Genomic DNA, 15,274 nt, shown 5'->3' with positions numbered 1-15,274 from the left:
TTACGGTTCTTAAAACACTAAGCAGAAACCTTCACCCAAATAAAAATATTTCGTAAAAATGTAGACACCGTAAATTTATACCATAAATAAATGCTAATTTTACTCTCTATAACTTTTTAAATATAATAAATATTAAATAACAAAAACGGCTTGTTTTCTTCCAGTGTTCAAGCAGTGCTGACGGCACACACAGAGAAAATTCGGTGAGTTGAGCTCACGCGCTTGACAAATGGCTGCTTAAAAATGCATGAAACCAGGCAGCGGAAAACGGGGGAAATTCACAGGGAAAGGGAAGGGGATTTTCCCTGGGCTAGGGCGTTGAATTGTTGGCCATGCTAAGCGTCCGAAAAGCAGGTTTCCACCTAGGAACAAAAGGAAAGTATGGAGTGAAAAATGCATGGTTGGGCAAGGAAAAGGAGGTGGTGGGTGGGAAAAGTGGGTGGCTGGCAGACGACGGCCTGCAGTTGTCGCTGCCTTTGGCGTTAGTTTTTAATTTGCTCGCTGGCTTACGCCACACACACATTCACACGTCTGCGAATGCATTTTCATTTTAGCCAAAATTGGAGAGCCAAAGTCGAGCGCTTATATTTTGTTTTAGTTTTTCCGGGCAGGAATTTAATCAAAAACGAAAAATGAAAAATCTGAAGGCAAACAAAGTAGCTTATGACAAATTAAAAATATTCAAAAATATTTATATAGGGTTTCCACAAGACAGAAGCATAAAATTCCTCTTAGTTTAACTAATTTACTTCAATGGGAATTTGTTCGGGGTTTTCTTTGGGCTTTCCTTTTCTTCCCCCACTGACACTCACTTTGTCTGTTTATGGCTTCCTTTTTATTTCTTGTTCCCATCCCCATTTCCATTTTCCATCTTTTCACTCGTTTCACTCGAGTGGATTTGCATTCGCATTCGCATTCTTTTGGGTTTCTGCGTTTTATGTCTCTGGCATCGTTTGCATCTTTCTCACATTGTGAGCAAAATGTTGACGAAATGCATTAAGTCTAATATATATTCATGTGCAGCTGGCATCCGACGTTTTGTTTGGCTTTAATTTACCAAAAAGTTTGTCCCTCAATTTTTCTCGCTTTTCCCTTTTGGCCTCGTTTTTTTTATTCATCTCTTTTCGCCCTTTATTATCAGCTGCTGGCGCTGAATTTTCACGTAAATGTCTAAATTATTTGTGCGACAAACAAAACGGTCTGTGTTGATGATGCGACAGCTGTTAGGTGAAAAACAAACGGAATTCTAACAAAATAAATCGCAAACAGCGGCGACCAAATGCAGGCAACACTTTTTTTCGTAGGCCCACTGCTTGCAAAGCAGTGCATGCTAGACCAACAAATAGCCTACAATTATTTAAATTCTCAGAACAATGAAGGGTTTAAACCTTGAAAATGTATAGGCAAATTTAAAGGCCTTTAGTTTGTTAAAAAATACTTATTTATGGCAAAAGGCTACATTTATATTGTTTGATTTTTATTTCTGAAAAAATGATAATTTTAAACAATTAAACTAAATTAAAATTAATTAATTAAAAATAATTAAAAAAGAAAAATTAAGAAAATAAAATCAGAGCAATTTGAACATATTTAAAAATTACTAAAAATAGTCAAATCATTTAAAATAGTTGTTTTTTTTTACTCATAACTCTAAGATGATTTTAATAAAACAATTAACTTCTTAGCATGAAATGTGTGTTAAGTTTCGCCTCATTTTTGACTGCTGAGTACTCGCCTCTTCGAGTTTGGCCCTTAAGCGCTTTTTGTGGTTTTTGTTTTGGTTTTTATTTCGATGGCACCTGCTGGGGTCAAGGTGTGAAAACACATGCCTCATTTAGCGGGGGGTGGGGGTGGCTGATGCTGGGGGCCGAGGAGGCGGGCAGAGGGCGTGGCAGCTGTGGTCTGGCAATTGGCAAACATAACAATAAACAAGAGGATGACAGTGGCAGGCCATTGCGGGCATTTGCAGTTGGTGCCTCTGCCATTGTTGTCCGTGTAATTTCAGATAGAGCACAAAATAACCGAACCGAACCCAGTTGCAATTGCACTGAAAGCCCACTCATTTGCCACCCACTTGGCCACCACCCACCGCCCACTCACCCACCACCCACTCACCTCATCTTGCATGAGTTCGCATAATAAGTTCCTGTTTATCTCGACTCGGTTTGCATTTGTTTGGCCAGCGTTGTCTGCATCGCTCCTCTTATCCTTGCCCCTCCCTCCCCTCCCTCCCTTCCTTCCCCCTCCCCCTCTATATACATGTGTGTGTGTGTGTGGCTGCGCAGGTGTCATGTTTCCGTTTCCGCTGCAACAGCGGCAGCAGCAGCAGCCGCCGCCAGTCAAGTGCAAATATTTTTGCATGCTGCACCTCGCACACTCAACAAACAGCTGTGCTCGAAAAAATAGTGGTGAATAAAAATAGAGTAATTTCCATAACTCAAAAACTAAACAACTAAAAAATAAGTATAATTGTAATAACTTTTTACTTTCAATTTGTTTACAAAATACTTTTAATTTAATAAAATATATCTAATCAAATTAGATTAATAGATTTTTGGCATAGAAAAATACATAAGATAATGGGAATAAATAAAATAAAATAAATATTATGGTTTGATAAATATGTTCATTAACTATTTGATTTTACTATAAATTATGGCTTTTAATTTATGTTGCTAAAAATATTAAAAAAAAAAAAAGGATTACCACTCCTACTATTTCGACTGCAATTGTGAGTAAGGAAAGTGAAAACCGCAGCCAGCACCGCCCTCCGCCCACCGCCCACTTTGGGGGGTGTGGCATCGGTTTTTATTAGGTATGCGCTGCAGCTCTTGTTTCTGTTTCTGTTCTCTGTTTTGTTGTGCAGTAAAAATATTTGCTTTCGTTCAATTTCAAGTGTGCGGCATGTCGATAAGTGCCAGCGACTGCAGTTTTTCCAAATGTTTACCTCGCCAACAGCAACAGCCACGCCCCCTTTGTCAACTATAAAAGTGCAAATTAATAAAAAATATATATAAAATGTTAGGGGGTGTTTGAAGGGAGGGATGCTATCGTATGGTATGCCTTTGAAGATGCTCACTCAATCGAAGCATTCACAGATACTCACACACAGCAGAAGCATCTTGAAATGCCTTTGGCTGCTTTAACGGCTTTTACTGCCTTTCTTTTTATCTCTCCGGCTCTTCCGCTTTCTTTCTGCTTTTCGATCGACAAACCGAAGAAATAAAAGAGATGTCTGAATACACACGCTCTCCGCCTTTTGGGGAGAATTCAATTTTATGCTGGCCATTGAAGATTTATAGGGTTTTTGTTTTTCCAAGCGAAAACATTCTTTATGATGGAAATTCTGAAAACTGGAAATTAATTGGTGCGTCATGAAAACGCCCTTGAATTTGTCAAACTGCAGTGACATTAAAACTTGGCTTAACTTGATCACAAAGAATGTATATAAATTCTGCCTTCTAAATTATAAATTATTTTCATTAGTTTTTAATTGCACCGCCTGCGACTTTGTTTAAATATTAATGGACCCAAAATTGCTGGGATTTTTCAATACATCTTCCTAAGCTCTTCGGTCTCACATTTTAAAGCCTCACTTTAAGCCAAAGGATTTTCATTTCCTGGGCTTAGCTTCGAGAATAGTTTATTGTATAAAGAAATGTGTACTTTGGCTGCATTTTCCCCTCGCACTTCCCTCGATTTTTTTGTATGTGCTCGCCAAGATGAAAACCCACTAAAAACAGATTTATCCACACATGGATGGCACAAGAAAAATGAGGGAAAAAACTAGAAAAGAAGGCGAGCAAAAAGTTGGACTGCAAGTTTGCCGCACAGACAATGCTCCGACACTTATCTCATTTAATTTCGTATAATTTTTTCCTCCTCAGGCGGCACACACACACGCACACTCACTTACACACACACGTGCAGTGAAAGCAGTGCAACTTTGTGCCATGTTTTCCATTTTCCACATCACATTGTTGCAGCCTTTTTTCGGGGTTTCTGTGGAGAGGGGAGCGGTGGAAAAAGGGGGGGGTTAATGAAAAAACTTTTTCGGCTTCTGCTTTGTTTTATTGCGCATTTTTGCGGTCGCGATTGTTGGATTCGAGTTGCAGCCGCTGCCTCAGACAATGGCCAAAACAAATTGCTGGCCCACAAAGGGATGGGGAGGAGAAAGGGGGCGTGGCCGAATCGCTGCACACCCTCAGATAAACACACGCTCACACACACACAGGTGTGTGCGAGGGGCCAGATAATGTGAGAGCCGAAATGCACTTAACTCATTTACGGCCGCGCCGAATGCGCTTAAATAAATTAAAATGTGGCAGGCCCTGACACTTAAATGCATATGCACACGAAAGGCAAGGCAAACAGCTGCCTGGCGAGGCATCGGAATCAAAGCCACGATGCCCTGGAGTATTTAATAAATACATTTTAAAATATTTATAAAATTAAATCTATGGTTTGAGACAAAGGATGCAACAGTATTAAGACGATAACTAAGAGAAAAGAATTTTTTTTGGGGTGAAGAATATGGACTAGAATTTTTGACAAAAATACGCTTTTTTGTCCGTTTTTTGGTCGTAGTTTGGTCAAATCAAGGCCGAAAGTGAAACGACCGACTGTTTTGAGCAGCTAACTACCGAAACTAAGGATCCCCATCACATTTTGGAAATTGTATTTTTTTTATCAATTTTTGGATTTTTTAATGATGGTTACATCATGATTTTTTTCGAAAAATGGCAAAAATTAAAAATTTCCAGGTTGAAATGCCAAATGCCAAAGGTATGCCATTCCGTTTTAGGACCATTATTTCCATTGTTCTGGCCAAAATACTGCTTGTTTTTGGGGCAAAAAATCTGGATCTTGATTTTTGGTAAAAATGTGATTTTTTTGTTCTAGATATTTTGCTGTAATTTGGTCAAAAATGGTCCCATATCAAAAAGACGCACTGTTCTGAGCAGCTTACGACCTTATAATTAATATCAGCGCACTTTCCGATAGATTTGGAAAAATTAATTTTCGACCCAATTTTCGCATTTTTGATAAGGGGTACCATCATGATTTTTTTCGAAAAATTACAAAATTTAAAAAGTTCCAGGTTTGAATGCCAATCGATTGGGGATTTAATAACGAGCTCAACGAGGTATGACATTCCGTAGTTGGACCATATTTGGGAACATTTCGGCTAAAAAACTGATTTATTGGGCGGGAAAAATGTTCTGTTTTTCATAAATAACGAAATTGATTTCTGAATTCTGAAAACCAGTATTTATAGAATTATAAATTTTAAGATTCAACAGTATTAATCAGTATTGAATAATATTAATAATATAATACGGCCATTTTGAAACCACTTCCTGTGCACTGCTTTCTGATAAACGAAAAGAGTTGCATACTTAAGGGGGCGGTTTAGCAATGGAAAACATTAACAAACTAGAACTTGGAAATATCTATAGATAAAATAAACTTCACTGCCAGTCAATCATTTGCATTCGTAGGTGCGTGCATATCCCCTGCGGTCCCGTCCATTTACAGGGTATGGACGCCAAGTTGCGACACAGTTTCCACCGCTGTGCCGACATCCTTGCCACCTCCGCTTTCGCTTGGCTGGCGGTGAAAGGCGAGAAAGTGTGCCAAGAAGCGAGTAACAAGAGACAGTCAAACAAAACTGTGACACAGGAGCTGGGGCGGGGGGCGTGGCAGTGGGGCAGTGGGTAAGCAGGTCTCAAAGGACTTGCTGCACTTAAAGCATCGCGGTGGCCATTAAAAATTATATGCAATAAGCAGCAGCGACGGCGAACAAACAGCAAATAATGAAATTATAATTAAAGCCAAGCCAGAGAGCCAGAGAGGCGGGGCGAAATAAGACCATCAAGTGCACAAAATGAAGCGACCACAAAATGCAGACAACGAATTCAATTACCTTCCAGGATCCTGGATCCAGGATCCTGTGGACGAGGTAGTGGGCGTGGCGTAATGAAGAAATTATGAAGTGCATTAAAGCGCAGAAAGAGGCAAATGGGCAAACACAAAAAGCCAGGGCCAAGAGGACGAAGTAAGATGAATACACTGATTGAGCTGCCCCGAGGATAAGGCAGCAGAAAAAATGGAGGGGTAAAAGCAAAGGACAGGACAATAAAATGCAGCCAGCGGCACTGAGAGCAAAAAAAGCGAGGGAAAAACAACGAAAACAGCGAGCAAACATTGGGGGAAATCCGCAGGAGGAGCAGAAGGAGGAGGACGAGGATGAAGAGGTGGCCAACCGACGGCGGAGTGGAGTAAGCCAATTACCAAAGCCAAAACGAGCAGCGGCTTCAATTTATTTTCATCTTACCCATACACACAATAATTGTTTCTGTCTTACTTCTATACCCTTCAAGAAGTTACTTATATGTCGGTAAAAGATTTGAAAAAAAATAACAAAAATATTTAATAGTTATGTCAACTAGTTTTAGAGCTAATAAAAAATAAATAAAACCCTATTCCTCTTTTAAAATGATCGAAATAAAATTGTAATAATTTATAATTAAAAAGAATTATTATAATAATTAAGAGTCATATCAAAAGTTTTCCATATAAAACTTTGTATTTACCTTTCAAAATTAACTAAAAACTACAAATTAATTATATTTTAGACTTGTGTTGTTAGGTATTTAAAAACAATCTACTTGTGTTTTTTTTTGCTTAGGAATTTGAAGCAATAATTATTTTTATAGAGAGAGTAACGCAAGTTCCATGCACTCCACACATTAATATATATTTTTTGCCTGATTGCAACTTTGCTCTCCCTCGTTTGAGTCGGTATATTTTTAGCCTTGCCAGGACACTCAGAGCTCTGCTCCCCTTTTGGGACCTCCTGATCTCCCTCGTGGCCCCCGGGGCCTCTCTCCCCCCCCCCCTTCCATCCAGCCCTCTTGTAATTAATTGAAATGCCTGTCGCGGCCAAGGCTTCACAACGAAGGCAGCTCAACGTCCTTGACTTTGGGGGCCCGAGGCTCGAGTGTGGAGCCAAAGAACGGCGGAGAACTCAATTGAAAAGCTGAAAAACTTGAGATACATTCGAGTGGTCAAGTACTCGAATTAATGTTACTCTGTCTATCTGTTACTAATTGTTATTAAATGGAGCTTTAAACTTTAAATATATTTATGTAATTGTATGTAATTTGTTGTTTCAGAGATATATTACACGATTTATCCAATTATTTACTTTTTTGCCCACAAATTTACTTGCAAACGACCACCGCCAACAAATTTCCACCGCCACTAAAACAAATTTATATTCAATTTGCGCGCGTTTTAAACTCAATTAAAGTTTTAGGCTCTAAATAACGTTTAAATGCCATGTCATTTGATAACATAAGCCAGCGATTTGTCGCGTGGAGTGAGGAATAATGGAATGAAGTGCGGAAAGTTGGGTGGACTTTGGGTTGCTTATATTTTGGGCCTTGGGTTTCGCAGGCAGCCAATTTGTCATTCATCAAACTTTTTCAATAAAACTTTTGCGCCGCTCCTCATCGCTGGCCAAGCTGCAAATCCGTCGTCGCCCATTGCGAAAGCCGAAAAAGCTTTCTCCCGGTTGGAGAAAGTGGAGAAAGTCAAGTGTGGGAGTGTGCGAGTGAAATGCAAAGTTCCTGCAGCCGAACGAACGCCCGTCCAATTTCACTCGAGAGTTTCGATTTCGATTTCCAGTCGCCGTTGTTGTCTACTGTCATTGTCAACAGTTGCCCATGGCCCATGGCCATGCCCCCTGATCCACTGTCCCAACTTCCACCAAAATCCACCTCCTACACAGCAAACTAATTATTTATTTTATTATTTAGTTTTAAAAAATATTTATATATTTATAAATATTTCCTGGAGATAAATTTTTCATTTAAATAAATCAGAAAGATAAAAATTAATTTTTAAATCCCATTTTTGATAATTATTTTTTATTTCTATTAAGTTTTATATTGTATGAAATATTAATCATTTTAATTTAAATAAATGGAAAAACGCACCCAGCACTTTCGCTCTGTGTACAGCATTCAATTCGAAGTACTGACAAACAAATATTATATTGTGTTCCATATCGATTTCCTCTTTAGCCGCTCCTGCATTCAATTTTCAGGATGAGCCATGCAACTTTTATGTTGAGCTCATCATTTTTCCAACTGCTCCGGGAAAAGGGGCGGGAAATTGGGCGGGAAAATCGGATGGGAAAAATACTGAGTACTGAATACTGAATACCGAATGGCAGGGAACTAAGCGGAACAGACAAAAACAAGTTGGAGCACGGATGAGAACAAGAACGAGAAGAAGCTGGGCGAAATTGACAAAAGAAGCTGCTCGAAGGACTCGATGGCTGAGTGAACTTCCAAGGAGCAAGGGTTCGGCTTCGGGTCGCATAGCTGAGCCGTAAACAATCAATGCAATCTCAAGTTGGGTGGCACGAACTGCCGGAGCTCCATCAATTTCCATAATTAATCATGCAAGACACGGCGCACACAAAAGGGTTAAGCGCCGGCTTTCGGTGTCCTTCAGATTAAATCAAATCAAATCGAATCGAATTGAAAAGTAACAATGCAAGAGCAACCGAAAAAACCTTTGATGGATTATATGTATCTGATCTAGAAGCCAAGGGATTTGGTTTTTTTTTCTAAATAATTTTTAACATTTTTAGGTTTGGTAAACCAAAAGCTGTCAACACTGCGTATGAGTAATGTGTTTATTAAGCATACGCCGTGTTGTCTCTTGTTCAAAAACTTGTTTACAATTTTAATAATTTAATTTAGGTCATCAGAAATATCTGACTCCTTTTGGAGTGCGAAAATCTAAAAATAAATTTTCTTAGGTGCTAAAATACTTGTAAATCAAATTCCAACCACAAACACACAAAAAAGGCCAAGCAATTTCCAACTTTAAGGGCAGCCCAAAAAAAAAGGGAAAAATAACCCCCCCCACCAACGCCTAATAGATTTTCTATAGAAAATCCATTCAAGGCTGTTGCGATGATTTTCCGCCCGCAAAAAAGCTAAAAAAAAAAGTTCGCCATGCATAAATTTCGACCAGGCGACAAAAACAGCCGCGGAACCGCAAGCGCGTTTTACGAGCGTTTTTTCTCGCCTGCCAACCTCAAGATGCGCAAAAAATATCTGCAACGCGGCCAGCGGCCAACGGCTGTGGATGTGGATGGGGATGGAGATTCATGGCCATGAATTGACCCAAACTGAAAATGGTTAGCACGTTTTGGCAGGGGTTAGTCATGGCCAGCGGCGAAACAAACGGGTTAAAGGCGGCGCGGGCAGGGAATAAGGGTTAAGGGGGCTCCGATGGCTTCGAGGGGTTAACGGGGTGCAAAAGTATAGACACTGCCGCTTACGCTTCGTAATACAGCCCCAGGCAACCAGCAGAGTTTTCACGGCTACACAAAAACAAAAAACAGAATTGAAAAAGAAAAGAAAAATATTTATAGAGTACACGTAAAAAAGAATAAATCAATGACAGGCGAGAAACGGTGAAAAAAAGTGAAAAAGAGTGCGGGTGATTATTTTGCTGCACTAATGAACAAAAAAACTAAACTCCAAAGTGAACTTAAGGGAAAAAACTGACTGAAAAAAAAGGATTTTGAATACTTATCAAGCCAATTGCCGTTTTTTTCTTATTGTTATTTTAGCTTTTTTCTTATATTTATTCTGTTTAATTTTTTAGAAAATTAATAAATTACTTGGAACTAATGAAGCTTCCCAAATTATTAACTACATATTCTATCAACGATAATTTTTATAACAAATATCAAAAGATACACAAAAGATTTCCCAAGTAATCATTATTTAATCATCATTTTAAACTTACTAAACAATATTTTGAGGGAAAATACCTCATAGATGGACAGAACCTCCCCAATGGAAATAAAAATGTAATGAAATGCCCCAGCGTATCCAGTTGATCCCTGAGCCCCTGTTCCCCCCTGGCTTACCGTTCTGGGTGGTGCTGCCCTGGAAGAGGTTCCGCAGATAGGTGATGAGCCGCCGGTGGAGCGGTCGATGGCGATGCCGCGACGACTTGCGGTGCGAGGAGGAGGACTCCTGGCCGCCTCCTCCGCCGCCCTGCTCCACATCCTCCATGTCCAAGGTGGAGGAGGCGATGGCGGCTGCTCCGCCACCTGATCCACTGGCCACCAGCTCCTTGCCGCACTGACTGGCGTCCACGATGATCTCGATGCTGCGCTGCGTGCTGGACTTTTTGATACCCAGTGCCGCCGTGGAGCAGCTGCTGCCAGAGGGGCCTCCTCCACCGCCGCCTCCTCCGCTTCCTCCGCCGCCTCCTCCACCGCCGATTATAAGGGCATCCGTGACACTCGAACCCGTGCCGGCAATGCTGCTCACCGTCTGGTGATGATGACCCTGGCTCAATCCCTGATCCCTTCCGATCTGCTGGGCCCCCCGGGCGGTGAGCAAGTGGTGCTGGGCGGTGGAGGGCAGCTCGTTGACGGTGCCATTGCTGTGGCTGCCGCGGTAGATCAGCTCCGTTTCGTTGCTCACCTGGCGCAGGGCATGCAGGCCAGTATGCGATGCACTGCTAGTTAATCCAGCCGAGGATCCGCCTCCTCCACCAGAACCATTCGATCCATTGAGACCCGTGTAGTAGGCGCTATTGGGTCGCTGGCTGTGCTGCACCTGCGGCCCGGCCATCTCGTTTCTCTCAGTGTTTTATTCCTTTTGCGGCGGCTAGTTCCTCCTCCTCCTCCTCCTCAGTCTCCTGATCCTCCTCCCGATCCTCTCTAGACGTCTGACTTTAATCGCTAGCTGGTTTTAGTGGTTTTAGTGGCATGGCGGGCATTTACATGTTTACGTTTGCGGCGGTGACTTTGTTAGGCGGACTTTGTTAGGGGTTAAGCGTGGCGACATCTGCGGGAAGCGAAGGGGAAATCAAGCAAAAGATATTATAGTTCAGAGATACCAAAGCATTCGTTTCTCTACCGATCAAAGCTATATTTATTTTATATAGAAAAATTAAGTTTAATCAATTTTTGAAAAATTGATCCAATTTTATTTAGAAACTAAGAATTTATGCCCTTAATTCAAACATTTAGTAAAACAATTATAATAGAATTTATTGATATATTTAATGACCAAATTAAATTCCATTTTATCTATTTATCTTAAAATTAAAGTCAATTCACATAATTCAAAATAATGGAAAATTACATTACAAAATTTTACATTGTTTTACTATTTTGAAATTTTAATTTTGTTTTATACTTTTTTTTTAAGTTTTTAAATCAAACAAAAACAATATTTAAATTACTATTATGGTTTTTATAAATGCACAATAAAGCCAAATTTGATCGGGATAGAATACAAGTAACAAAGAAAACTATTTCCAGGAACTTTACAAAATTTCAGCAGCGATGCATGTGTGTGTGTGTGTGTTAGTGCGCGTACACGAGTCTGTGTATGTGTGTGTGTTTGCGTGTGAGTATTATTGAGCTCTTGTAAGCGGCTTTGTTATCCGATTTTAATCCTATTTACTAGTTGATACTGAAAACTAGACAGTTGCCTTCTCACTAAACTGTGGCAAGCTAAAATGCCTTGTAAACGTTTTAAGATGCCAAGGAATATTTGATTCTAATCGCCCATTAGTGCAGCAATTTACACTTTCAAATTATTATGTTAAACATTTTTATCCCCACTTTATATTTGATTGAATAATTGATACTTGAATACTGGTATTTTAAGGTGAAAACTATGGATGGATAACTATGGACAGGTTGAAATGCCAATCGATTGCGAATTTAATTACGAGCTCAAAAAGGTATGCCATTCCGTTTTAGGACCATTATTTCCATTGTTCTGGCAAAAATACTGCTTGTTTTTGGGGGAAAAAATTAGGATCTTGGTTTTTGGTAAAAATGTGATTTTTTTGTTCTAGATATTTTGCTGTAACTTGGTCAAAAATGGTCCCACATCAAAAAGACGCACTGTTTTGAGCAGCTTACGACCTTATAATTAATATCAGTGCACTTTCCGACTGATTTAGGAAAATTAAATTTCGACCCAATTTTCGGTATTTTGATAAGGGGTACCATCATGATTTTTTGCGAAAAATGGAAAAAATAAAAAATTTCCAGGTTGAAATGCCAATCGATTGCGAATTTAATTACGAGCTCAAAAAGGTATGACATTCCGTTCTAGGACCATTATTTCCATTGTTCTGGCCAAAATACTGATTGTTTTTGGAGCACAAAATCAGGATCTTGATTTTTGGTAAAAATGTGATTTTTTTGTTCTAGATATTTTGCTGTAACTTGGTCAAAAATGGTCCCACATCAAAAAGACGCACTGTTTTGAGCAGCTTACGACCTTATAATTAATATCAGTGCACTTTCCGACTGATTTGGAAAAATTAATTTTTGACCAAATTTTCGCAATTTTGATAAGGGGTACCATCATGATTTTTTGCGAAAAATGGAAAAAATAAAAAATTTCCAGGTTGAAATGCCAATCGATTGCGAATTTAATTACGAGCTCAAAAAGGTATGACATTCCGTTCTAGGACCATTATTTCCATTGTTCTGGCCAAAATACTGCTTGTTTTTGGGGCAAAAAATTAGGATCTTGGTTTTTGGTAAAAATGTGATTTTTTTGTTTTAGATATTTTGCTGTAACTTGGTCAAAAATGGTCCCACATCAAAAAGACGCACTGTTTTGAGCAGCTTACGACCTTATAATTAATATCAGTGCACTTTCCGACTGATTTAGAAAAATTAATTTTTGACCAAATTTTCGCAATTTTGATAAGGGGTACCATCATGATTTTTTGCGAAAAATGGAAAAAATAAAAAATTTCCAGGTTGAAATGCCAATCGATTGCGAATTTAATTACGAGCTCAAAAAGGTATGACATTCCGTTCTAGGACCATTATTTCCATTGTTCTGGCCAAAATACTGATTGTTTTTGGAGCACAAAATCAGGATCTTGATTTTTGGTAAAAATGTGATTTTTTTGTTCTAGATATTTTGCTGTAACTTGGTCAAAAATGGTCCCACATCAAAAAGACGCACTGTTTTGAGCAGCTTACGACCTTATAATTAATATCAGTGCACTTTCCGACTGATTTGGAAAAATTAATTTTTGACCAAATTTTCGCAATTTTGATAAGGGGTACCATCATGATTTTTTGCGAAAAATGGAAAAAATAAAAAATTTCCAGGTTGAAATGCCAATCGATTGCGAATTTAATTACGAGCTCAAAAAGGTATGACATTCCGTTCTAGGACCATTATTTCCATTGTTCTGGCCAAAATACTGATTGTTTTTGGAGCACAAAATCAGGATCTTGATTTTTGGTAAAAATGTGATTTTTTTGTTCTAGATATTTTGCTGTAACTTGGTCAAAAATGGTCCCACATCAAAAAGACGCACTGTTTTGAGCAGCTTACGACCTTATAATTAATATCAGTGCACTTTCCGACTGATTTGGAAAAATTAATTTTTGACCAAATTTTCGCAATTTTGATAAGGGGTACCATCATGATTTTTTGCGAAAAATGGAAAAAATAAAAAATTTCCAGGTTGAAATGCCAATCGATTGCGAATTTAATTACGAGCTCAAAAAGGTATGACATTCCGTTCTAGGACCATTATTTCCATTGTTCTGGCCAAAATACTGCTTGTTTTTGGGGGAAAAAATTAGGATCTTGGTTTTTGGTAAAAATGTGATTTTTTTGTTCTAGATATTTTGCTGTAACTTGGTCAAAAATGGTCCCACATCAAAAAGACGCACTGTTTTGAGCAGCTTACGACCTTATAATTAATATCAGTGCACTTTCCGACTGATTTGGAAAAATTAATTTTTGACCAAATTTTCGCAATTTTGATAAGGGGTACCATCATGATTTTTTGCGAAAAATGGAAAAAATAAAAAATTTCCAGGTTGAAATGCCAATTTCCATTGTTCTGGCCAAAATACTGCTTGTTTTTGGGGGAAAAAATTAGGATCTTGGTTTTTGGTAAAAATGTGATTTTTTTGTTCTAGATATTTTGCTGTAACTTGGTCAAAAATGGTCCCACATCAAAAAGACGCACTGTTTTGAGCAGCTTACGACCTTATAATTAATATCAGTGCACTTTCCGACTGATTTAGAAAAATTAATTTTTGACCAAATTTTCGCAATTTTGATAAGGGGTACCATCATCATTTTTTTCAAAAAATTTCAAAAATTAAAAATTTTCAGGTTGAAATGCCAATTGATAGCGAATTTAATTACGAACTCAACAAGGTATGACACTCCGTGTTTTGACCTTATTTAGGTGCATTTCGGCTTACAAAATCGATTTATTAGGTTGAAATTACTCGTGTAAAAGTTTTAGGTTTTTGATAAATAAAGAAATTTATTTCTAAATTCCGAAAACCAGTAGGCCACGCAATGATCTTCACATGGACTTAGCCGTCAGCAGGGGACATTCGTTCAGTTTTGGGGCCAATCTCACATAGAGCAGTTCGGGAAACTAGCTAAAATTCAAAATTTGTCCGTGTGGATAACTCTGTGTTTTTTCACCCTTTTTTTGCCGTTCATCGTTTTCCGTTTTTACCGCCGCCGCCGCCATATCGCCAAATAGCCATCGTCATGAACACTCTTAAGTCGGACGACAAGCCCTTCAATCCCTTCTACATTGGCCCGCATCCCAGCAAGGCCTGTGCGATCCCCGAGATTCCCGGCCGTCAATGTTCGCCCAGCTGCCAGCCGCCGGAGGGCCAGGCGGCTGCAAGTTCCGCACCTTCAGATGGCCATCAGCCGACGGATGCCCAGAGCGTCCCGAGCGGAGCTGCGGGCGGCATGCTAATCGTGGGCGTGGCCAATATATACAGCACAGTGGAGGTCCTGGCTGCCGCCGCTCGAATGGGAGAGGCGGGCGGAACGGGGGCGGCAGGAGCGGCTCATCAGGCTCCTTCGGCGCCCAACAAAACCATATGCAAGCCGTATCCCTGCATGGAGGGCGCTCGCACTGAAAGTCCTGGCTGTGATTAAAACCGGAGGAAATTCACGCAGGATCAACGATCAATCAGGACTACTTCTACCTAAATTAGCCCCAAATACTTGAATAAAAACTAGGAAAATCCAAAAAAAACGGAAAACATTTCTTTATAATTATTTGTACTTTGTTGCCAAATGAGAGTGATTTTAAAAAATATTCCAAATTATTTGAAGAGTCACTTGGGACGCAATTGACTATCAGAAAATAGAACATAAATAATTTCGCAATTTCCCACTTAGTATTTAAGCCA

The 15,274-nt window shown here is 39.3% G+C and overlaps 2 protein-coding genes across 9 annotated transcripts in view; one reads left to right on the top strand and one right to left on the bottom strand.

The window, feature by feature from the left end:
- The window catches only part of LOC108056672 (uncharacterized), a 94,032-nt gene that overhangs the window by 18,985 nt on the left and 59,773 nt on the right, over positions 1 to 15,274 (bottom strand). For 5 of the 8 annotated variants that reach the window (XR_011419692.1, XR_011419691.1, XR_011419693.1 and 2 more), the window contains one exon: positions 9,962 to 10,892. The exons of the other annotated variants lie outside the window; for them this stretch is intronic. Coding sequence is in view for 2 of the 5 variants with exons in the window: in XM_044393493.2 (XP_044249428.1) it covers positions 9,962 to 10,676 (715 nt within the window). In the remaining 3 variants the exon portion in view is untranslated. The remainder of the gene's footprint in view (positions 1 to 9,961; positions 10,893 to 15,274) is intronic. 8 annotated transcript variants of the gene reach the window in all.
- On the top strand, positions 14,447 to 15,124 carry LOC108056027 (uncharacterized). Its single transcript, XM_017139637.3, has one exon. It carries the CDS (start codon positions 14,616 to 14,618, stop codon positions 15,015 to 15,017), a length of 402 nt encoding a protein of 133 aa, XP_016995126.2. The 5' UTR covers positions 14,447 to 14,615; the 3' UTR covers positions 15,018 to 15,124.

This window comes from Drosophila takahashii, chromosome X (genome assembly GCF_030179915.1).
Source record: "Drosophila takahashii strain IR98-3 E-12201 chromosome X, DtakHiC1v2, whole genome shotgun sequence".
NCBI lineage: Eukaryota > Metazoa > Arthropoda > Insecta > Diptera > Drosophilidae > Drosophila > Drosophila takahashii.
The sequence above is the reverse complement of the archived record's forward strand: the minus strand, read 5'-3'. Positions and strand labels throughout refer to the sequence as shown.

Excerpts from the sequence above, each read along its gene's own strand:
- LOC108056027 (XM_017139637.3), top strand. The coding sequence starts at position 14,616 with ATGAACACTCTTAAGTCGGACGACAAGCCCTTCAATCCCTTCTACATT.